Raw genomic sequence first — 23139 nt, 5'->3', positions numbered from 1 at the left:
TATACATACTAAATTCCAGAACAGCTGGAGCTGCGTAATAGAGAACCGGTCTCAAAGCACAGTCTTAAAAACCAGAGGATACTGCTGTGTGTCTGTAATTCCAGCCCTTGAGATGTGGAACAGGAAAACCAAGAGCTTAAGGTTATCCTCTGCTACATATGGAGTTTGAGGCCAGCCTGGGCTACATGAGATCCTGTTAATCTCATAAATACATAGAAAATACATAGAAAAAGCTTTGAAGTTTCTCTGTCTTCCAAACCTCAGTGCAGGTGGGGGACGCAGATAAAACAAGATTACATTTAGGTGCGCGCCTTTCATCCCAGCACTGGGAGGCAGAGGCAGGCAGATCTCTGTGAGTTTGAGGCCAGCCTGGTCTACAGGGTGAGTTCCAGGCCAACCGTGGCTACATAGTGAGACCTTGTCTCAAAAACAACAAGAACAACAACAGCAAAACAAACACAGCAACAACAAATCACTACCAACAAAACACAGGCAAACAAACGCCCACATCTGTGTTGCTATACAACTGTCCGTGACACATCACAACAGGGGCTGCTTACCCTTTCAGCTTTTATTTCTGCGTTTCTTTTGGGGCCTGGGATTGAACCCCAGGCCTCCCATGTCCCAGGCTGGTTCCACTGAGCCACTGTCCCCAGCCCCAGGAATGTTGTTATTCTTGGCTAAATAACTGTTTCACCTACATGGCCAGCCTACCTAGCTCTCAGTCCAGTGGCCTGATAGTTCCTGAAGCCAGCTCGTGGCAGCAGGCCCATCTCCAGGCATCTCCTGCTACCTGGCAGGTAACCAGCGCCCACTGAGCATGCTCCCTGCAACCTCCACAAATCCCACCGACAATCCTCCCTGCCATGGCTCACTTCACAGGTGACAGTGAGTTCAGCCTGGGAATTCAGCTTGGGAGGGTGGGGCTGGGACAAGGAGGAAGAGCTCTGGCTGTTGACACCCTGTTATGTGCACCAGCCCCACTCCGCCCCCACCCACCCACGACCCCTTACTCCTAACAATATACACCAGATACACCTCTGCAGGCTGGTCTGAATTTCCTTAGGGATTAGGCATCTCTATTGTCACCCCGTTCTCACAGGAAGAAGCTGAGGTAAAGGTGGTGACTCGGCCTAAGTTCACAACAGAGCGGCCAGTTTCAGAGCTCAGTCCTCTCTCCAGGAGCAGGACAGGTCTGTGGCCGTGGCTCCACAGCGGATCTAGGGATGGAAGGCCAGGAGGGTGAATGGCAAGGACTGAGGACGAGAGGAAGCTGCGTGGGAGGTCTATTCCCAATCTAAGCAGCAGTATGTTGAGTGGCTGGCTGTCTCTTCTCACTGTGTCTGTGGCCCTTGGGGAGGGAGCCTCTGAGGATGTGGGCAGCTGACCCTGGGCTGCAGTGGACTTATAAACCCTGCCCCAACATCCTGGCCACAGTCCCCTGACAGCGGTGACAGTGTAACAAGTCCAGAACCTTCACATGCTTCCAAATGTGCTCAGACCCAGAGCCTCTGTCCTAGTCCATCTCAGAACCTCAATCAGAGCCTCAAACTTACAGACCGGGTCAGTCCTCATCCCAACCTGGTCCCCAGGGACCGGGCTTACAGTCTTGGGCTCAGGAGCTGTGTGCTTCCGTTAGAAGGTAGAGATAAAGGGAAAGAGGAAAGAGATGGAAGATATTAATTTCCATTTCCACAATAACACAGGGCACTCAGTGTGCCGTGGGGACTGAGGATGCAGCAAGGGGTGCGGCAGCTGGTAGAGAAGACAGAAGATGTGCCTTGTGACATTGCTGACAGACCGTGAAGAGAGATGTGGAGTGACCCATGATTGATGCTGAGGGGTGGCCACCGATGCCTTAGGGCAATCAGGAAGGGCCACCTGGAGGAGGTGACAGGCTGAGCTCTGAGGGTTGGGGAAGATTTAAAGACTCAGCAGCTGGTAGCCAAGCTCACCACAGGACACTAGCTTCCTTCCCCACAGGCTCCTGTCACCCTCTGTTTGACCATGGGTATCCTCTGTCTTTTATCTCGTCTGCCCTGAGAACCAGAGGAGCCGGCGAAACAGAAGAGGGTAGGATTCAGGTGGTGCTGTCTGGGTACTACTTGTGGCCCGAGTCCGGTGGCTGCGGCTCCTGCTGGTCACTGGCTGCGCCTGGGAGGACCAGGGCTGGTACTGGGCACGGTCCCCAGCGGAAGGCGCCCGGCTCTGATTGGAACAAGGTGGCGACGCCCCGCCGGCCGCATTGATCTCGCCCGGTGTTCCAGCCGCGGGGCGGGGCCGCGCTGGGCGCTCTGCCTGCTTTCCCAGGTGTGGGGACACCCCGGGGAAATGGCTTTTCATGTGGTTGTGGCAAAGCCTTGCCACCCAGCATGTGGGGGAGAACGGGGAATCGGGGGCACACTGGCAGTGGGGAGGAGGGTCTGAGGCTGGAGACCCATAGCCAACCAGTGCCAGACCCCGGAGAGGGTCAGGAGACTGGGACAGAGGGGATGTCGCGGCTACCGAAAGGCTGTGGGACACTGTGTTCCCTTACTGTCCTATTCCAGCTGTGTGCCACATAGGTTTGGGACTCACCCCCACGTACACACAGGGACACTGCTCCTGTGTTAAGGGATGTGCCTGAGTCAGAGGTTCTTTGTCTTAGTTCTGGGCTGCGGATGTAGCTCAGCTGGTGAAGACGCTTAGCATCAGGAAGTCCTGGGCGCGACCCTCAGCAGCTCCCAGTAAACTAGAGGCGGTGGTTCAGGCCTGTAATCTCAGAGGAGGCGGGAGTGGGTGGTGGGGTAGTGGAGGATCAGATGTTCAAGGCCATTCTCAGCTCCCCCAGACCTTCCCTCAAAATATACAAAAGAACCCAGAAGCCCCAGGACCGGGTTTTTGATGTGAGACTGGCAACTGGTCCTGGCAACTGGTCCACACTGGAGGGAGTGGTTTGGGCAGAATACCCCTGTGTCCAGCTCGCCTTGCTGGAGACACAGGTCCACAGAGGGTGTGCTGAAGTGACAGGACACTGAGTGGCCACCTCGGAGACTACAGCTACTAGTCTTCATGGGCAGTTCCCTTCTGGCACATAGAAAGTTCTAATTAAAACAAGCTTGTATTACATGGGTTTCTGTGTGTGTGCGCATGCTCTGGCGTGTGTGTGTGTGTGTGTGTGTGTGTGTGTGTGTGTGTAGGTCAGAGGACAGCTTGTGGGATTTAGTTCTCTCCCTCCACCATGTATGACCCAGTAATCAAACTGAGGTCATCAACCTTGGCAGCAGGCGCCTTTACACCGTGGGCTATCCTGCCCACCCCAGTTCTTTCTAAACCTCGAGCTCAGATCTCTCATGCTTCACGGAATCTTCTCTGATCTGGGGCTAGCTTTAAGAAGTCTGGCCCTTGATGTCAGCAAACATTGCTGGTTTCCTGGTGCTATGGCCGACGAGAGAGAGGCCTTCTCTCAAATATGGTGTTCCCTGCTTGTCACTGTGGCAAACCCCACAGCTTTTTATTAACCTGGGAAGTGAAAGCTCTCAGACTGGCTAGTAGCTTAGCATCATGGGGTTGCACTGGGGACAGGGTTGGGGGCAGTGGAGGAAAAGGAGGGGTGGGGGTGTCACTGATTGCTTGCCTCTTTCTGACAGGCCTTGATGGGATTCTGTGGGCCTTGTACCCTCCTATGCTCTGTCTTTGTCTCCTTCTAAGCTGTCCCTCCACCATCCCAGTCTACCCACTGAGGTCTTCAGCACGCCAGTTTCTTCTACTCCCTACTTCAGAGCCTCTGTCTGTCTGTCTGCCTGCCTGCCTGCCTGCCTGTCTGTTTGTCTGCACAAGTCAATTCAACTCTGTCTGGTCCCTCCTCCTTCTCAGAATCCCCTTTGCAGGAAGAATCATAATGACATCTACATCCTAATCCCAAGATCTGGGGATAAATCATCTTATAGGGCAAATGGGCTTAGCGGATGCCGTGCGGGTTAAGGCTCGGAGAGTAGCCTGGGCTATGCTGGTGAGTGTGGAAGCAGCAATGAGGAGAGTCAGAGAGGCATGGGGAACAGGCCAGAGAGCTGTGGGGACAACAGGGGACCTGGCACTGGGAGAAGACCGGACCCATCAGCATTGGATGGGGAGAGAGCTAGAGGCCAGGAGCCAGGGACATGGGACGGGAGCAGGAGCAGGAGCAGGACCCAGTGACTGTGGCAGCCCCACAGCATCAGAACAGAGTGTAACTCCATCCTCGGCCCTCATTGGAGTCTCGTTGGGATTTCTGGACACACTGGGCTCTTGGTCACTCTGGAGAGTAGCAAGGACTTCCCTGGGGCCTGGCTGCTCTGCAGATATCAGTGCCCTGCAGGCAGCTCTTGTCTCCTGTGTCCTGTGTTCCAGGGGGACAAAAGCTTTGCTTTGACTAGAGTCTTCCACGCAGAGCAGAGAGAAAAACTATAAGCCTGTCCCCGGTGCAGCGATGCTTCCTTGTTTACCTGAAGTCAGGAAACCTGGGTGTCCATATTTTACATGGCTCCTCAGTCCCTCCTCATCTGAGGTAAATCCTGGCTATACACTCAGAGCTCCACACATGCTCGCTTAATGGGTGGAGCGAGCGGATGGACGCTCTATCGCTTAGCCTAGTGCACTCGGTCTTCCAGCCCATGGCCAGGAAAATGAAAGCAAATGGTCTGGCACTTGGGAGAGCAAGGCAAGAGGATTGTTGCAAGTTTGAGGCCAGCCTCCTCTACATAGTGAATTGTAGGCCAGTCAGAGCTACATGGTAAGACCCTGTCTCAGAAAACAAAACAAAAACCAAACCATCTCTACACCAGGAGTGGTTCTGAGCTCTCTCTAATGGTCCATGGGTAATGGACGCAGTGATGATGTCATTAACCCATTTTCTAGGGGACAAAACCATGGCCCAGGAGACTCAGCTACAGAATGTTAGACTGGGGAATGCCAGGCATCCAGAGGAGCAGGCTGCTCCAGGCCGTCTTCCTCTTTACCCTCTTCTCACACCAGAGTCTCTATTAGCCCAAAGGATCTTCATTTTATGACTATCAAACTTCTACTCATACACCAAAGCCCCATCTTCATTTCCCCTCTCCATGAAACTACCTCCAACACTCCCCTGGTGCTCCCTGTCCTGATGTACTGAGGACTCGCTGGTGGCCCTTTCCTTTCCAGGACTGTGACGCCCTGAGGACAGACACGGGTCATTTCTAGCTCTCTGGGAATGAACAGACACTTCCCGTAGCATTGCAGACCAGGCAAAAGAGTGAAGGTTGCCTTTCCCACTCAGAGCCTCGGTTTTAGAGTTCAGAGTCCACAAGAGGGAGAAGAGAATCCTTCACTCCCTCGTCTCTTAAAACAAAACACATATTTTTCTGGGTATGAAAATAATACCTATTCATTAAGGAAAAATTGGAAAATAATAGAATTATGGAGAAGAAAATTAAAACCACCCCAAGTGTGCCACCCAGAACCACTGCTGGCGTCTGCCCTTCGGATGCTCCTTCCTCCTGTGTAGCTCTTACTGCCTCCCTCCCCGCCTTCCCGAGCTTCTTTGCTTCTTCCTATAATGCTAAGAACGCATAGCGCACACTGTTTGAAATGACTCCACTTACTGTCACCGAGTTCCTTCCATGATGGCAGAAACTAGAAGCTGGGGCCCTCTGATTGGGCCACTATCATGTTGCCTTGGGCCAACAGCCCAGCTGTCTAGGGTGTCCCTGGATTTCTGTCAGTGTGAGGGACACCCCTCAGATGGAATGAGTTATATGCCTCACCCCACCACCCTTAGGACAAAGATTCTGGGACAGAGCTGGCTGGGCCCGGAATGAGTGCCCAGAGGAGTAGCCCCCCAGCTGTTTCTCAGCTGTCTCCTCAAAGTCCTTACTGGGCAAGAAGCTGGAGGTACAGCCCCTTTTCTTCCCAAGAAAACCCCATTCACACCCAACGACTCCTGGCTCCATCCAAGGGTAAGAACACCCAACATCCATTTTTCTGGTGCTCTATTCAAGCCACGTCAAAGGCTTGTCATCCGTCTCTGAGATGCTCAGCTTTACATGGTCACCCCAGGCTTAGGATGCTGTGACCTCAGGCTAGACAAAGCTCACTTTTTAATAACCACAAGCTGGCCAAACACCAGATCCTGGAGATCTGTGTTCTTGGAGATGGGAGTGGTTGCCTCCTGTCCCACAGCAGAGAACATAGAAATGTTATGGCTGGACCTCACCCACAGAGAATTTGCTGAGACCCATGTACAGCTGATTTTCCACCACAGGCTGCTGGCGCTGTCACAGAGAGCTGAGGGACCGGGGCCCTTGTGGTCTGGGTGGCTGTGCTGCTGCTGTGTGACACCTGCAGCTAGCTGTCAGTGGCCACAGTCTTATCTTTGCTGGGAATCAGAGAGAAGCTTTGGCCAGACATGGAGGTAGCCAGATGCTGCCTGGAGTCCCCTTCTCCTGTGCCCTGGGAGTTTCTCTCTCCTCATCTTTCCCGTCTCCATTGTGGAGTAGACCCGTCTTGGGTGTAGGTAGCAGGGAGAACTTTCCATCTTCCCTCTCCACAGTCACCCTGTGTTCTAACAGGGCTCATCCCTGCTGTGCTGGGAGCTCCCCAACCCCCACCTCCAGACAAAGTGTTCACCATGCCCTGGTGATAGACGATACATTTTTAGGCCACCTCACAGGAAGAAGAGGCCAGAAATGAGCTCTGGGGTTGCCCAGGACCCTGGGGACACTTCCTATTTGCATGTCTTTCCCCACCACCCCAAGAGACCTGTGGATTTTACCACACTCCTGAGAGACTTCCCAGCTCTGGCACAGGAGACTGCAGTGGCCAGAAGGTCCCTGGTATCCCCCTGTGTTAGTGCTGAGGAGCTCAAAGCCCAGAAGTGTGTCACCAACTTCTCTGTAGCCCTCTTGCTTCTCAGAGCACCCCCACCCCCACCATCACATCTGTGTTTAGACAGGAGCTGGGGCAGGTGGCTGGATCTCTAAGAGTGTGAGAGGTTTCCACTCCACAATGGAGACAGAAAAGAGGAGGAGGGAGAAACTCCCAGGGCACAGGAGAAGGGGACTCCAGGCAGCATTTGGCTACCTCCATGTCTTTAAGGGTGTAAGAGAAGTCTTTCTGGCACTGCCCACCCCCAGCCTCTCCATAGCCTCTCTGGGATCCCTAGGTGGCTGTGTCTACTGTGACAGGGCCTGCAGCGACTGAAGTGACCGTGCCTGTGCGAGGCTTTGTGCATACACACCACACAGTAAGTAGGCACAGGGCCCAAAGCCCAAGGCTCAGGGCTCAGCATGCAGGGCCTGAGGTGCTATGGGGTCAAACCTTGGTTGCTGTGTCAATCTAGTACAAAGGAGGGCACAGATGGGAAGGGCTTGGGGAGGGACAGTTCCACAGAAGATAGGGGTGTACCTTGGAGCTGTGTGGAAGACGGGAGGGCTGCCAGCCCTGTGCTGACAGGGCCTGGGGCAGCTGGATTTGGGGATGCTTGCTGGGGGACTTGCCTTGGTTGGCCTCTCTTATTTATTGTCTGTTTAAACAATGGGGTTAATATAGAGCTGCCATCCTACCCAGCCTGGGACGCAAATCACAAGACTGCAGTGAGAAACGGGGAAATAAAGACAAATGACCAAAAATGTCCAAGCCGGAGATCTCATCCCCCGAGAGAACAATGAGTGTGTGGTGGGGTGGGGTGTGGGGAGCATCTTAGGAACAGGGTTGGGCTCTATAGTACAACAGAGGCAAAGTTAGTCAACAGGCTCTGTATCCCTTGCAAGGCCCCTTTGGAGCTCAGTCTTGTCTCTGTTTGTCTCTGACACCCTTGGGGGGGGGCGCTGTTCTCGCTGGGTGCAGTGATCAATATTGAGTCAAAGATGGTTGGGCACAGCCCCCTGGATGCAGATGTCAGAGCTGAGATGATACTCGGACTCTGGGGTTGGTGGCCATGAGTGTGAATCCATCCACAGCCCTAGGCTGAACTGCAGCCGGGCCTCTGGCAGAACTGCTCACGGATCCCACTCTGTGTGGTATGCGCTGTGCAAAACACAGACGTGTCTCTGACATGAAACCCCGGACCCCACAAACAAGGCCCCAATCATGGTACCTTGTCCAGGTGCCACTGCCCTCAACCCCAGCCCCGGTCGCTGACGAAGCTACAGTCCCACTACACTTGTTTACCAGGCCTCTTAGAAGCTACCTTCCAGCGCCACAGGTAAAAGTCAAGGGTAAAAGGACTTATCACCAGCCCCAGTGTCCACACAGGCAGGACAGGAAGGGTGATGCCACCGCCATCCCAGGCCTGTTAGTCTAGGCCAAGTCCCTGAGCTCCAGGTCCCCTCAGGCCTGGACAGGCTGGAAAGGTCACAGGGGTTTCACTGAGCTTGGGCTGTTGATGGCTGGCCTGCAGAGTTGGCACAGGATACCAACCACAGGTCTCCATGTCCCCACACCCTTCTGCTCCCCTCCTCCTCCCCACCCCAGGCAGGGGGCTGGTGTGGACCTGGGGTTATATGGCGCTCTCAAGGATTCTGCAGGTCCCTCAGGTTCCATCCACGATCACTCCGGCTGAAGGCCCTCTCTCTGTGCCTCAGTTTTCCATTTCCATCCATTACCTTCTGAAGGTTCACGGCCAGGTTCCACGGCCTCCTCCTCCGGGCCCTTAGACCCATTCCTCGGGAGACAAAATGTCTCCCACCCCCACCCCTCACCACCATACATGCTTCTTCCTCTTGTGGAATCATGTGACCAGTGCTCATGGGAGCCAGTGGGAGCCAAAGGGTGTTCCTTCATGTAGGGGAGCCCAGATTTCTGTGTAGCTGCTCTGTTGTGGCGAGGTGTGAAGGCTTCCAGGCCGGCTGCCTGGGCTTCAACCCAGGCTGGGAGGTCTCAGGCGGATGGAACAATCTCTTTGGGCCTTACCATTTATTAAATGGGATTTATACCAGAATCTCCGAATAGGGCTCACTGAACAAAGGGATGGAAATCACTCGGTGCCTGAAGCCTGCAACTATTTAAAAGTCCAGCCATCGTCGTTCATATTTTCTAGAGACTCAATTTGCAGCTGTCCTGGCAGGAATGAAGGTACTCTAAAGAGATCCAAGTTTCCCTTTCAGAAACGACAGGTTCCAAGGAGCTAGACTGTCCCCCAGAGTCTCAAGCTGAGAGAAGGAAAAGGCTGAAGCCTGGTGCCAGACCGAAGAGGAATTTGTCCTCTGGAAACAGGTTTTCACGCTTTGAGGACTCGACAGATCGCCTATCTAGAGAGACCGGAAGCCAGAGGGTGATGGGCAGGAGATGGGCGGGACCACACCTTGACCTGACTTAGCCACGCCCCTCATGTTCTCTATTTAAATTGAAACCTCACGTCAGGACCTGAGATGAACTTTTTAGGTCGTTGGCTCTTTGTTCCCCTTCTTAATGTGACCTCAGTAAGTCTCTCTCTTCCTTCTATTACCCTTCTCTTTAATTGGTCTATTGACGGCGTGTGGCTGAGCCTGGATTGTTAGAGCCGCCAGGAACCAGGCTATGACCCTAACAAATTCAGAACCACAGTGTGGGTTTCTGAACTTTGCTTTTGTACTTTCTCCCCTGACATGCTCCTGTAACGTCTCTTGCTGTTCCTGGCTGGTGCTGGTGGCAGGTGGGGACATTGTAGCTTTCCCTGAAACAGCCTATCCCAAGGTTGGCTAGGGTGAACCTTCTAAAGACTGTGCTTCCCAGCATACCAAAGGCTCTGAGAAGTCCCGCAACACAACCCTGTGTGGCACAGCATCCCCTGTCTTGCAGACTTTGAGCCCTCTGTCTCTCTGTACAGGACCCAATACCTGTGTTGAGCACACAAAGGGGTACCCCACTTTCATTTCCTGGTCTCTAGGAAACAAGAGAGGATTTAGAGCTGCAAGACATAGCAGTTCATGGTGAGGGAAGAGTGGTCCCCACTCACAGACTTCATTGAGAGTCCTCCCATCCCTCCTCTACTGTCTGCCTCCACCCCATAGCAGCCAGTGCTACCCCCACCAAGAAGCACTTTTGAGCATCATAGGTGTTTTTATTTTTCTCCCTGCAACATTGAATGCAATGAACAGACTCATCAGGAGCTGTCTTACAAACTCTAAGTGCATGGTGCCTGAGACCTCCTGTGGTCTGAGAGAGAATGCAGAAAACAGTTGGGGAAGCCTTTAGAAGAACAGGTAAAATGAAGTGAGTAGGGGGCCGGGGAGACGCCTCAGTGGTTAAGAACATGTGCTGCTCTCCCAGAGGATCCACATTCTGTTCCAAGCACCTATGGCAGGCAGCTCACAGCTGCCTGTAACTCCAGCTTCCGGGGATCTGAGCCTCTGGCCTCCAGAAGCACCTGCAGACTCAGTCACACACCTGAGCACACATTCACACACAGACTCACACACTTGTGCACGCGCTCAGAGAATCGCACACCTGCACATAATTAAAATAAATAATACAAGTAAACCTTTAAAATAAAGTTAACAACCCGGCCTCACGACACAGGAATCCCAGGTACTCCGGAGGCTGAGGCAAAAGGATCAAAAAGTCAAGGCCAGCCTAGGCTATGTATACAGAGAGGTTCACAAGACCGGTCTGGGCTATATATACAGAAGGATTCATAAGGCTAGCCTAGGTTATATATACATACAGACTGAGTTCATAAGGCCAGCCTTGGCAACTTAGTAAGATTCTGTTTTAAAATAAAAAGCAAAAGGGAGACTGGGGCTATAGCTCAGTGGTAGCATGCCTGCCCAGCATGTATGAGGCCCTGGGTTCAATTCTCAGCACCACAACAACAAACATGAATGAATGAACAAATGAATGAATGTTAAACATCCAAAGGCCTCGTCACATCAGGCCATGTATGGAGCGTTCAGTGTTTGTATGCAACAGTGGTCACGAGTGGGGTGACTAGACAACATTTTCACCATCATGACTCTGAGACAGGATTTTCTTAGCCCATAGGTGTGATGACGGCAAACAGTTTTCCTAAGGTTCTGGGGTACCCCCCCCCCATGTGTCCTCCTCACACACAGTGGGAAACCAGCCCATGGAGCATTCTAGAAGGAAACACACCCAATGATGATGTTTTTGTCCAGGGGCAGGGCCTGCAGCTTGCTGTTAAACTCAGTGGGTTTTGTAGGTGTTTTGTGACCAGAAATGCTATGGCTTGGCTGGACTGTTTGCCCAGATGCTGTCACTGGCTCTGAAATCTGTGGTGCTTGCTCTCACCAGCCTCTTATCTCTGTGTGTCTGTCTGTGTGTGTGTGTTCATGCACATTAGTCTGTATACATGTGTGTGTGTGTGTGTGCCTGTGGGGGCCAGAAGTCAACACTGTGCATCTCCGATTACCCTCCACCTTACTCTCTCCCGTCCAAGTACTAACCAGGCCTGACCCTGCTTAGCTTTTGGGATCATACAAGATTGAGTGGTATGGTCATAAACCACCTTACTTTCTGAGACAGGGTCTCCAAGTAAATCTGGAGGTGGCCAGTTGGATTAGACTGTCCCAGGAATACCCCCCCCACCCCAGTCTCCTCTTCCCAGGTGACAGGTATGTGCTGTCAGGTCCAGCTCTTCTGTGGGGTCTGGGAATCCAGGCTTAGGGTCTTGTGCTCACCTAACAGGCATTTTACCAAGTGAGTTTTCTCCCAGTCCCGTTCATTCACTAGTCAGTTGTAGACGGCAAGGACCATGAGGCTGTGGCAGCAACAGGGAGGCGAAGGAAGGCAGCCAGGTTTCTCAGGCCCAGGGTCCCGGGGCTCCAGTCCTGGCTTCGTGTTCTAAAGTGTCTGCTCTGAAATTGTGTTGCTGTTTGCTTTTTCTTTAAAACTTTTTTCTTTTTAAATTTTTAAATGATATGTATGTGTGTGTGCTTGTGAGTGCAGGTGTCTGCAGAGGCCAGAGGTGGTGCTGGATTTCCTGGAGCTGCAGTTCTAGAAGGATGTGAAGTAGGTGGTGGGACTTGAACTCAGGTCCTCTGGAAAGAGCTGGAAAGAGCAGTATACCCTCTTAACCACAAAGCCATCTCTCCCGTTCTCTGTTTTTGTTGTTTTGAGATAGGGTTTCAAGTAATTCAGGTGGGTTTCGAAATCTTGATCTTCCTACCTTTGCTTTCAGAGTGTGGGACTTCAAACCTGTGCCACCATGTGTGGCTGTCCCTGAGAATCCTCCCTGCCCCTGTGTGTGTGTGTGTGTGTGTGTGTGTGTGTGTGTGTGTGTAGAAGACAACCTAGAGGGTTGGTCCTCGAGCACCTAGTTTGACACAGGTATTTTGTTCTGCTGTGTGAGCCAGGCTAGGTGGCCTGTGAGCCCCAGGATTTCTTCTCCCTGCCTCCCATCTTGCGTAGAGGCTTTGGTCTTATAAATGTCCACAAGCATGCCTGGCTTTACGTGGGTTCTGGCTATCCAAACTTAGAGACTCATGCTTTTGTAGCAAGTATTCGTTGACTAGGCCATCTCTCAATCTCTATCCTGAAAAACGTAATGAATTTTGAACATGTGTCTTGCATCTTCATTTTGCATTGTGTCCTGAAAACATCACCAATGTCTGGGTCCCTAGAGTGTCCCTGAGCTAGGTCTCATTTTGGCTGATTGGAGTTTCTACCTTGTCCTGAACAATTCATGGATTAGGCTATCCCTGGCCACAGTCTACGTGCTTGAGAAGCAGTGTGCTTTGGCTGTCTGGCTGTGTGTCTAGGGAGGGATAAAAATAGGGGTGCGAGCAGCTTGGGAGCCCTGTGGTCTCGCCACACTCATGCACTCACGCACATACAGAACGTAGCTTCACCATACACATCTGCACAGGCCTATTTCAGGGAGCTGCGGGTGTGTCATGGGATGTGGGGTAGTCACCACTGCCCAGCCTGCACTCTGCCCGGATTCCACCTGCCTTGAAGTCATGCCCAACTCTCACATCTGGCTGTCTCCTTCCTTGCCCCTTTCTTGTGTGTTCTCCACAGGACACACAAGCTCCCACCTCCAGGAATCCTCCATGTGACCCTTTCATTCCGTTTACTCGGCATGTTCCAACAGCCTTCTTTATCTCTCCAGATCATGGATCTGGTTCAGACTCCACCACCCTCAGGAACATTCTGGAAGTCTCTCAACAGGGCTGGGAACACCCAGGGGGAATTCTGTGATGGAAGCAGTACATCTGGGCCATTAGGAAGAGGAGACATGGTCCAGGTAGGAGGCGGCTTTCACATCACACAGACCTTGGCATTTGCTAGGCCATGACCTCTTGCTGAGCCTCGGTTTTGCCAACTGTGACACGGTGATAACAATGACCCTGTCCACAGTGTGGATTCTCGTGGAAGATAAGTGGGAATGAGGCCCGACTCGCACGGAACCACTGTAGTGCCTGGCACACAGGAAGTGGCCAACAGGTGCAGCTCCCCCCCCCCCTTACTCTTTCCTTTGGCTTTGCTGGGAGCAGGCCCCACCAACTTTCAATATCTGGGTGCATTTGGAACTCATCCGTGCTGCCCATTTCACTGCAGTGTAGACTTAGTGGGTTCACAAGCATCTACAGAGGTCCCGGGAGACTGAGTCAGGGCTGTCGGAGATCTAAGGGGGGCTGTAGCAGGCGCTCAGGACTCCAGAAGTCCTTAGCTGTGGGGCTTGGGCAAGGACTACCACCCTTCTGGGCCTCGCTTCTCCCATCTGTAAACTGTGTGGGTGTTGGGGGGCTGGATATTAGCCCCAGGAGCACAAATACAGTTGCCTGCTGGGTTCACTCCTGCATGCTTACGTGCAGTAGGCCAGCGGTTCTCAACCTATGGATGACGACCCCTTTAGGGGTGGCATATCAGATATTTACATTATGATTCATAACAGTAGCAGAATTACAGTTATGAAGCGGTATCAAAATAATTTTATGGTTGGGGCTCACCGCAACATGAAGAGCTGTATGAAATGTCGCAGCTTTAGGAAAAAAACCACTGCATTAGTGCCACCAGAGGGATCAGTAGTCCCCACAAAAGAGGAGAAAGAGACAATGGGGAAAAGCAGACTCCCTTTCCCGAGGAGCTGTAGGGCCCGTGCCTCAGATGCAAGCACAGCCTGACTGAGCACCTGCTCTATGGAAGGCTCTACGGAGAGCAGGGGAGACCCTGCGTTCGCTAGCCAACAGGCCAGAGCCACAGCGGGAAAGCAGACAGGGAGCTGTGAGGAGAAGCACAGACAGTGGGTGTCTCTCAGTCCTGGCTCCTGGGAGGCCAGAGTTCCTCTTCTGCTTTCTTTCTTTGGAAATACAAAACAGGTTTTTCTTCCTACATCTATAAGTAACATAGGTTCCATGCTGAGAATTTCCCACAAAGCCTCTGGACTCCTATAGCTTTGCTTGCTCTGGTGGCTAGAGCTGTAGCTGACATTTTATTTCCTTTATTTATTTATTTATTTTTGCTTGAAGATGGCCTTGTGGGGCTTCCTTTCCCTTGCTGACTTCGGATTTGGCTGCATGTAGACAGCATGTCCAGGGAGATGTCAGGGTCTCCCCTCAGGCCCCACTAACCCAGAAGGAACTCTGCTCCCCACCTGCACACTCAGGACCTGGAATTCTTCCTAAGACACCCTTGATCTGGATTAATGCAACTTCCCAACAGGAGTCCAGGCTTCCAGGGCCGGGTGGACAAGGCCAGCACCTGAGGCAGACCTAGAGGACAGCCTCCGAGGGACAGTTCTTAGGCAGCAATCAGCATCCCCAGGTGAGGTGGGTTTGGGGTGCAAAGGAAGCTCTCCTGTCCTCTGCCCCCTCCCTTTACCTTCTTCCCTTTCCTTTGGGGCCTTCAGCCGCCCCCATCTGCCGCTTCTCACATTAGCCACTCCCTCTTCTCGGCATATGTAAAAGGACCAGATGTTGACCGACAGATGTTCAGGTGGGAGACAAGAAAGAACGTACACCAATTACAGTCCGGTGGCAATGGAACCCTGGCAGGAGCCAAGCGGACTCCCCTCTGGAAGGTGCTTGGCTGGGAGGTACTGACCGTGGCAACCTCGAAAATTGTAACTTATACGAATCGCTCCTCTCCGCCCACACACAAGTCTGAGCCTTGTGCCAAAAATGCCTTTCCCAGACTTAAAAGAAAACCCCAAAGAGGAACCTAAACCTCTGAGCCGCCAGCACCCATAGGCTGGGAGAGTTCTGGCTTGATATTCAGAGAAAAACCAGCCAGTGGAGGGAAGTGAAGAGGGGATGGAGACTCGTGTGGAACAGCAGTGCCCGCTCATCCCTCCCTCAGTCACCACCCCTCAGGTCCCCCATCCTCACACCCCCACTCTGCGCCGCAGCAAGGGACACTGAACGTCACTTGGGAGCCCACACTCACTCCCCCGAAACTTCAAGAGTGAGGGGTGACGACAACAGGCATCCTGATTCCTGGGAAAAGAAGCTCTTGAAAGGGGTGGCATTGAAGCCGGGCCTTGAGGAGAGAGAGCCTTTTCTCCCCATTTATTGAAAGAGGAAGAATATGGAATCATAGTACTTTGTGGCATTGATGAAGGGCTTGGCCGTGTCGGGCTCTGTCCTAACCCCATCCTATCCCTAGGCCATCCAAATAGCCTTCAGTGGGTACTGTTAATGTCTCCCACTTTACAGAGAAAACAAGCACAGAGAGGTGAGACACTCTCTCTAGGATGCACAGCAAAGACGTGGATATAGCCTGGTATATACAACTAAATTGTGTGCTGTGTCCTCCCCAGGCTCCATGTGCAAAGGGCCTTGCAGCCTTTCTGAGCTGCCCAGCTCTCCCTATGACTGGAAAGGCAGGAGCCATACGCTGGAGAATGTGAGTGAGCTGGAGGCTTCAGACAGGAGGCCAGCGTGTGGTGTACACTCTTAGCCTGTGCCATGCACGGGGCTCTGGGGGTTGAACCACAGTCCCATCCACAACACTGTCTATACAATGGGTAAAATTTTCTCCTTGAAATTCCTATTAGTCTCTCTCTCTCTTTCTCTCTCTCTCTCTCTCTCTCTCTCTCTCTCTCTCTCTCTCTCTTCCTCTTCCTCTTTGTCTCTGCCAGTCTGACTGTCTCTGTTTGTCTCGCTTTGTCTGACTCTGTCTCTCTCATTCTCCCTCTCTCTCCCTCTCTTTTCCCCTTTCTCTGTCTCTCTCTCTCATTTTTCTTTTGAGACAGTCTTAAATATCTCAGGCTGACTTTGAACTTGTAGTTAGAGGGGAGCAATGATCATGAATGTCTGATCCTCCTGCCTCCACCTCCAGAGTGCTAAGACTTACAGGCACAGTCAGCTTGATGCGGTGCTGAGACTCGAACCCAGATCTCACAGTAAGCAAGCACTCTACCAATGGAACCACATTCTCACCCCAACCCACTCTATACAATGGGGAAAACCGAGGTCTGAGGGAGCTGACAGATTGACATACCCGAATAGCTGCTAAGTAGCTTCAAGCCATGAGCCCTGATCTAAGTGCAAGGCATGGAGCCACTCCTCCAGGTGTCAAGTAAAAAAACAAAACAAAACCAAAAAACCCAAACTGGTTCCCCTGGAGCTGAACAGAACTTCTCCCAAACCCAAGCCTCTCCTCAGAGCTCTGTTTCTTCATCTAAGAAATAAGGACGGTGCTCTCTTCCGCCCACTCCATCTTTCTCTGGAACTACTTGTTTCTGAGCTGCTGGTCTCAGTTCTTGTCCCTGACTGCTGAAGGCAAGACCCAGTTCATCCTGCCTTCTCTCTCCACTCCATCACGAGTAGCTCCCAAGGCCCTTCCCCAGGAGCTACTGTTTCAAGGCCTGTGCTGGGGCCCAGACATCAATCCAGCCTTTCCTTCCCTCTTTGCCTTCCGTCCTCCTTCCCTTCTCTGAAAATGACTCAAGAAGTTCTGACACTGGCTCTGGGAACTGAGGCTCAGAGCTTCAAGGTCCTGGTCTGTTACAGATGAACCTGGGAAGACTTCTGGCAGAGTGGGTGGTGGAGATGAAGGCTGGGCTGGGAACGTGGCTCAGCAGTAGCACACTTACCTAGAATGCCTAGGGCTCTAGGTTTAACACACACACATACACACACACATACACACACACATATACACAGAGACACAGACAGACACACACATACACAGACACAGACAGGCAGACAGACAGACAGACACACACACACATACACACAGAGACACAGACAGACACACACATACACAGACACAGACAGGCAGACAGACAGACAGACACACACACATACACACAGAGACACAGACAGACAGACACACACATACACACACATACACATACACAGACAGACAGACAGACACACATACACACAGAGACACAGACAGACAGACAGACACACACACACACACACATACACAGACAGACAGACAGACCACACACACACACACACACGACTCACTAAGCACAAGTCTTCAGATGGCACAAAACCAGACACGTACATCCATCAGTTAGAATAGAGGGGTACGTGTGGCCCATGCAGCTATAGCTGTGGGATTTTTTGACAAAGATGCACAAAGAACTCTCAGGATTTTGGAGACAGAAGCAGGCAGATATCTTTAGTTTGAAGCCAGCCTTGTCTTCATAACAAGTTCCAGGGCAGCCATGACTGCATAATGAGACCCCATCTCCAACAACAAATAAACAAGCAACCCTACAAATAGAATTTCCACACAATCCAGTTATACTACTCCTGAGTGGTCGGTCAGTCAAAGGAATCCCAGGGCAGCAATAGAGGATTGCTGCTGCCTGAGAGTCCGGTTCCCGTTTCTCCCTGATGTCTGAGCTGCCCATAGACCCCAGCCTCTGAGCGGGGCCCTCTGCTCATCTGGTTTTGTCCATAGCCCCAGAAGATTGATGATGCCACCATCCCCAGCAGGTAACCAAGAAAGTGTATATGCGCATCCGTGTGTGAGTGTGTGTGTATGTATCTATAAAATGAATTTTTTAATCCTTAAGAATGCGAACCCATCCCATGCAAGAAAATGGAGCAGCCGCAGACAATCACACTCAGCAAAATAAGTCAGCTTCAGAAATTTAAATAGTATGCTTTCTCTCCTTTGTGGGTCCTAGATTTTATACAGATACCTAGAGTGATGTATGCATATATGGCAAGAAAGTAGAAGTGAAACTGTCCAGGGGGCCAGAGGACCAAGCGGAGGGGGAGGGGTACGCGGGGAGAGGGAGGGAGGATGCGGAGGAAAATGCTCCAAATATAATCTATGCATCTGTCGATTTTTTTAAAAAAATTTAATTTTAAAAAATGTAAAAAGAGAACCAATGGCAGGTTCCTAGGAGTTGGGGTTAAGAGCTGGTGGCCCGGATGCTCTTCTGAACCCCAAGTTCAGGGTTGTCTCCCCACCTCTCAGAAGGCCTGCTAGATGCTAGACTTTCTTCTCAGTCATTACTCTTGTTGTCCCACAGAGTCTTCTGGAAGGTCATGTTTTCAGGCCCCTCCCCTTCAGGTAACCAAGCAAGCCTCCTCAGCTTTGATGTGGGCACCTCAAGGCCCTGCCATCAATAGGTCCACTATCTGACCTGCAGGGCCGCCAGGGGCCGCCGGTTGGCCGTAGTGGGTGTGGATGGGGCCTGGACACACAGTCCCACTGTGTGGGGCCAGCTCACACACACCCAGACCCTGTGGGCAGTGAGGGGCTACTGGGAACTTCTTTGCAGCCTGGGGGGTGGGGTGAGACAGACAGGGTGGTTTGAGGAGATGGTTTACTTTAGGAGCCTCCATCAAAGAGGCCTGGTAGACATGGCGCCATGGTGGGTGAGGAAAGACCGGCGGTCAGTCATCTCCCGCCAAGCTCAGTAAAGGAGAAGGCCATGGGGTCAAATGCTCAGGGTGACGAGCCACCAGGGTGGGCTGTCACTGGGGGATTCCTTGGGCTTTGAGATATGTTGCAAACTGCAGGCTAAAGGTTCAGCAAGGACATAGACCTCTGTCTGGCTTCATCCCTATCTGGTGGCTTCCAAGTCCGGCAACTTAGACTAGACATGACCCGACCCATTTTGTCAGCACCCAGTTACCACACAGGAATGCCCATGCCTGAGAGTCCGGTTCCCGTTTCTCCCTGATGTCTGAGCTGCCCATAGACCCCAGCCTCTGAGTGGGGCCCTCTGCTCATCTGGTTTTGTCCATAGCCCCAGAAGATTGATGATGCCACCATCCCCAGCAGAAAGGGAAACTGAGGTACAGGGTGGTGAAGGGATCTCCCTATGTGAGCTAGGAGAGATAGCATATAGGCTTCAATTAGAAAGTCCAGCCCCAGAGCCTACGCTTGGCAAGCTTTTGTGGAACGACTGAATTAGCAAGCCAAAGCTGTCTCTGTACAGGGTTCCCCTACATGTGCATGCAAGTAGTGCTCTACACTTCTTCAGATCCCAGTCCCCACCCCAAAGGCCTCTCTTGCCATCTGTGTGTTTGGGAGAGAGACTCTGCCTGTGAATGAGCTGGGTACCTGCAGCTTAGAACCGACTTAATGCTAAGAAGGGCCTTGGGTTGCTGGCCCCCAACAGAGCTTAAGATGGTCACTTGGTCGCACCATTAACTCCTTGGCCTCTCTTGCAGGGTCGGGTCCTTTCCTCAAAAAAACAAAATAAAACAAAAAACAAAACAAACAAACAAAAAGCCCCCAAAACCATGGGGTATCCTGGGCCCAGTGAAGGGCCTGATTTGAGGGCAGGATTGAGAAAACATGAAGGGGCCTCAGCAGCTTCTGGAAGGTTCCATGCAAACCCTGACTGTGAGAAGGCCCAGTTGTCTGTCTCCTGTTGCTTCCAGAGGCCTCACATGTCAGTTGGGCATTGATGGGGGGCATGGAGAGACGGATACCAGAGAAAACAGAGATGAGGTTATTCTCTTCTAGTTTGGGGGCCTCAGGGCTCCCTGACAGTGCAGGGGACCCACCATGCATCAGGGAAAGGACACACAGGGGTTGGAGTCAGACTGTCCTTAGAGCCCCAACTCTAACTCACATGTCCTCTATTACCATAAAAGAGCGGCACTCAGAGACATCAAAGGTCTTGCTTGGAGTCACACAGCACATGGGCATTGGGAGTCGGAGTGGGTGAATTTCGAGACCCAAATCCAACACACGCTGATTCCACAGTCTGAGACAGGAAGCTGGAACATGGGTTTTTAGGCTCTCTGAGAGTGGGGCTGAGGGCTTTGCCGAGGTAGTGAGCGGGGTCTGCGTTTGGAGGAGGCAGGACGGGGAAGTGGAGAGGCAGTGGGAGAGACACAGGGAATCCTTACTGCAACGCCCCCACAGGTGGTAGCAGACCCTGAGAGCCAGCGTGTGTGAGCCCAGTGGTGCTGGGGTTCATGACCTGAGCAGAAATCTGGGGGTCCATGACCCCGGCTGGAAATAATGACAATTTCCCCTCCGTCAGGAACCTTGAAACATTTAGCATCTGTTTTCCACCATGATGGTGTCACTAACGGAAACCACAGGTTTTGTTCGGTCTCAGGAGGGTCATGGCAGATGACCCTTTATATCTATCCGTCAGCACTCCCCCACCCTGAGTTACACTAGATTTCCGATCCACAGGGAGGGCCACTGTCACTCAGGTGTTTCCAGAGAGGCCCGAGGTCACAATTCACAAGCTGGCCTTAATATACTGGAAACTGTTCTCTTAGCTCTGGTGCCCTCCAAAATCCTTTTGAATATGTTTTGTCTTTAATAGTGCAATTTGAGGCGTTATGGGTTTCCTGAGAGTCCAGGATGGTGTGTGGCTACAGGGGGTCCTGAGGCTGCAGCTGTGGGGGGTTCTGTGGGGAAAACCGAGCAAGGAGAGAGATACGAGACAAGGGCAGGATATCTCTTTGGGATCTCCAGGCTGCCCAGTGACTTCAGCCTCCCAGATACCTTCCACCTGCTGACCAGGGACCAGCCTCTCTGCTAAGTGACCTCTTTCTTCTTGGGCCAGAGCTGCTATGGTCCCTTCTTTGTCCTCTTGACTCCAGCTGCCACCTCCGGGGCTTTGGGTCAGGACTCCCATCTAAGGCAGCCGGCACTAGCAAGCCCTGTCTTCTATGGTTCCTTTGTTTAAAGTTCAACTTCTCCATCTTGTTCATGTAAGGCAAGTGGTTTTTATAAACTCTTATTTTCTTGCCGAGCAATCACTTTGAACTAATACCGAAGACTACAAAGGGTGCGTACATAGTACAAGAGCAGTGGCTGGAAGTTACAGCACCCGTTCATCACCAGTCACAGCCAGGTTTGGAGGGAGCATTCCTTCTCCCGAGACTCAACCACGATCTAAGCGCACAACCTGCCTCAGGCTTCCAAGGTCATCAGGAAAGTGATGTGCCTTCTTCTTAGACACGTTCTTGCCACACAGACCAGAACCCTTTAGAACCAAGTGCTGAGCACTGGCGTAGTCACAGCTGGCCACGGCAGACATCCAGATCTTATCTGACCACTTCAATTCAAAAAAGGCGCTGTCTCCCAACCCTAGAACTCTAGAATATTTTCCAGAGGAGCTAGTCCCTTAGAACAGCTCAAAGTAATGCCCTCCCTGCACAGCTTAGACAACAGAACACCACAGCTAGAGGGAACGCTTCGGAGGCAGAGACATTAGTGACCTGTATCAGGTTATTTGTCGAGGTCGGCACAGCTGCGTGGCTGAAGCTTGGGGACCAGGGTCCCCTGATCTCAGGTGACAACCCTGTGGGTTCCTGCTAAGGAATAGGAAAGTGGCTAAGGTATGAGAAGTCAGCGTACCTCACAGGCCACAGGCAGGGCAGGTCTCTCTGGGGTTCAGCCTAAATCAGAGGTTCCTCACCAGACATCTTGGCCCCATCCTTCCTGAGGGGCATATCCCAGAATTCTAGATCCTTCTGTGCCATGAATAGAGACAAAAGCCACCCCCAAACACCTTCCTCTGTGGCCAATACTTCAGGAACAGGGTCTCCCACAGTTATCTGCCCGTGTTGAGCAGATTTCCAAAGAGGCCCGTGGGTTCTTTCTCCACCTTTTGTGCCCACTGCCCTGGGAGTGCACAGAGAATGCTGGGATACTCCTCAGGATCTTTAGGGCAGGATGCATCCCTGCTTGCCTCCCGTGGTCCTCCCAGATACATCTGACCTCTGTCTGTTTGAGCCCTGGCCGGGGCAGATCATCCCGGTGACCAGTGTGGGAGGCAGGAACCGGAGGGCCACACACTTGCCTTGCTTTCTCCATCCCAGAACCCTCTGAGGTCTATAGGTGGTCACACGCTCGGCCAGCCGAGAATCAAATCACACCACGACGCTCATACCAGGAGACCACGGAGGCCACCAATCCCTCTCCCCACTTGCGTTCTCAGAGGCTAGTCACTGAGGTGACCAGAGCAGCGGATTAGAGGGTCATGGTCTGAGAACATTACAGCTTTTCACTGGGGAGAGCCAAGCAGAGCCCCGCCATCAGTACTCACCTCGTATGAAGGTTGGTGTATAGTTGGGGAAGGAGTCGAAGATGCTGTTGGAGGCCATATCCTACACGGATGGACAGAGGCAAGGACTCGGCCTCAGGGGGTTGGGTTCGGACCCACTTGGTTGGCTGCTGTTTTGTTATATTTTTTTTCAAGTTGCTTTCGAAAATAAAAAAAGGGGAGGTGTTGCTTTTTTTTTTTTAATGTTTGGTTTCTTTTTTCCTCCCCCTGCTGCTACTAAAAAGAAAAAAAAAGAAAGAAAGAAAGAAAAAAATGAGGAAAGAACGCGAGAGTGTCTGTGGGCGAGAGAGAAGAAAATCTCTAAGGAAAGAAAGTTTCGGTTTGTACCCAAGAATTTGGCTTCCCAGTCCCACAGGAATGTCTAGCCACAAATTTTCAACAGCACTCTGTGCAGAGTATCATTAAATGGTGGGAAGGGGCTCTGGGCAGCCAGGGCGGAGGAGCCCGGGGCTGCAGCAGAGAGACCAGACTCAGCAGCCGAGATGAATGAATGAATGAACGAAGCTCACCCTCTACGGAGCCCAGACTGTGGCGGGGGCCAGGGTGGCCAGGGGGTGGGGACATCAGGAGCCAACCAGCTCCTCGCAGGGCCCTGGAGGCGGCGAGGGCCTGGCCTTGTGGTTCTGTGGTTGAGGGACTAGACCTTCCCAGTGTCAACCCAACCTCACATCACAGGATGCAAGAAGCCAGCTCTGGGCCTAGGTCCATTGGCTAGGCCACTGTCACCTGGGCTGTGATGTCATGGCCCC

General features: G+C 52.2%; 1 protein-coding gene across 2 annotated transcripts in view; it reads right to left on the bottom strand.

The window, feature by feature from the left end:
* Positions 1-22810, bottom strand: part of Runx3 (RUNX family transcription factor 3) — a 57589-nt gene extending 34779 nt beyond the window's left edge. Inside the window, exons 1-2 of one of the 2 annotated variants that reach the window (XM_028759671.1) lie at positions 22718-22810; positions 22373-22433 (exon numbers count right to left, since the gene is read on the bottom strand). In XM_028759671.1, the coding sequence (XP_028615504.1) occupies positions 22373-22430 (58 nt within the window). In that variant the 5' untranslated portion in view covers positions 22431-22433; positions 22718-22810. Of the gene's footprint in view, positions 1-22372; positions 22565-22717 lie in introns of those variants that run through there. The other variant, XM_028759670.1, reaches the window with a different exon arrangement.
* Between the last annotated feature and the right edge of the window lie 329 nt (positions 22811-23139).

Source organism: Grammomys surdaster, unplaced genomic scaffold (assembly GCF_004785775.1).
Source record: "Grammomys surdaster isolate TR1022 unplaced genomic scaffold, NIH_TR_1.0 126313, whole genome shotgun sequence".
Taxonomy (NCBI): Eukaryota; Metazoa; Chordata; class Mammalia; order Rodentia; family Muridae; genus Grammomys; species Grammomys surdaster.
This window is presented reverse-complemented; position numbering and strand designations above follow the sequence as displayed.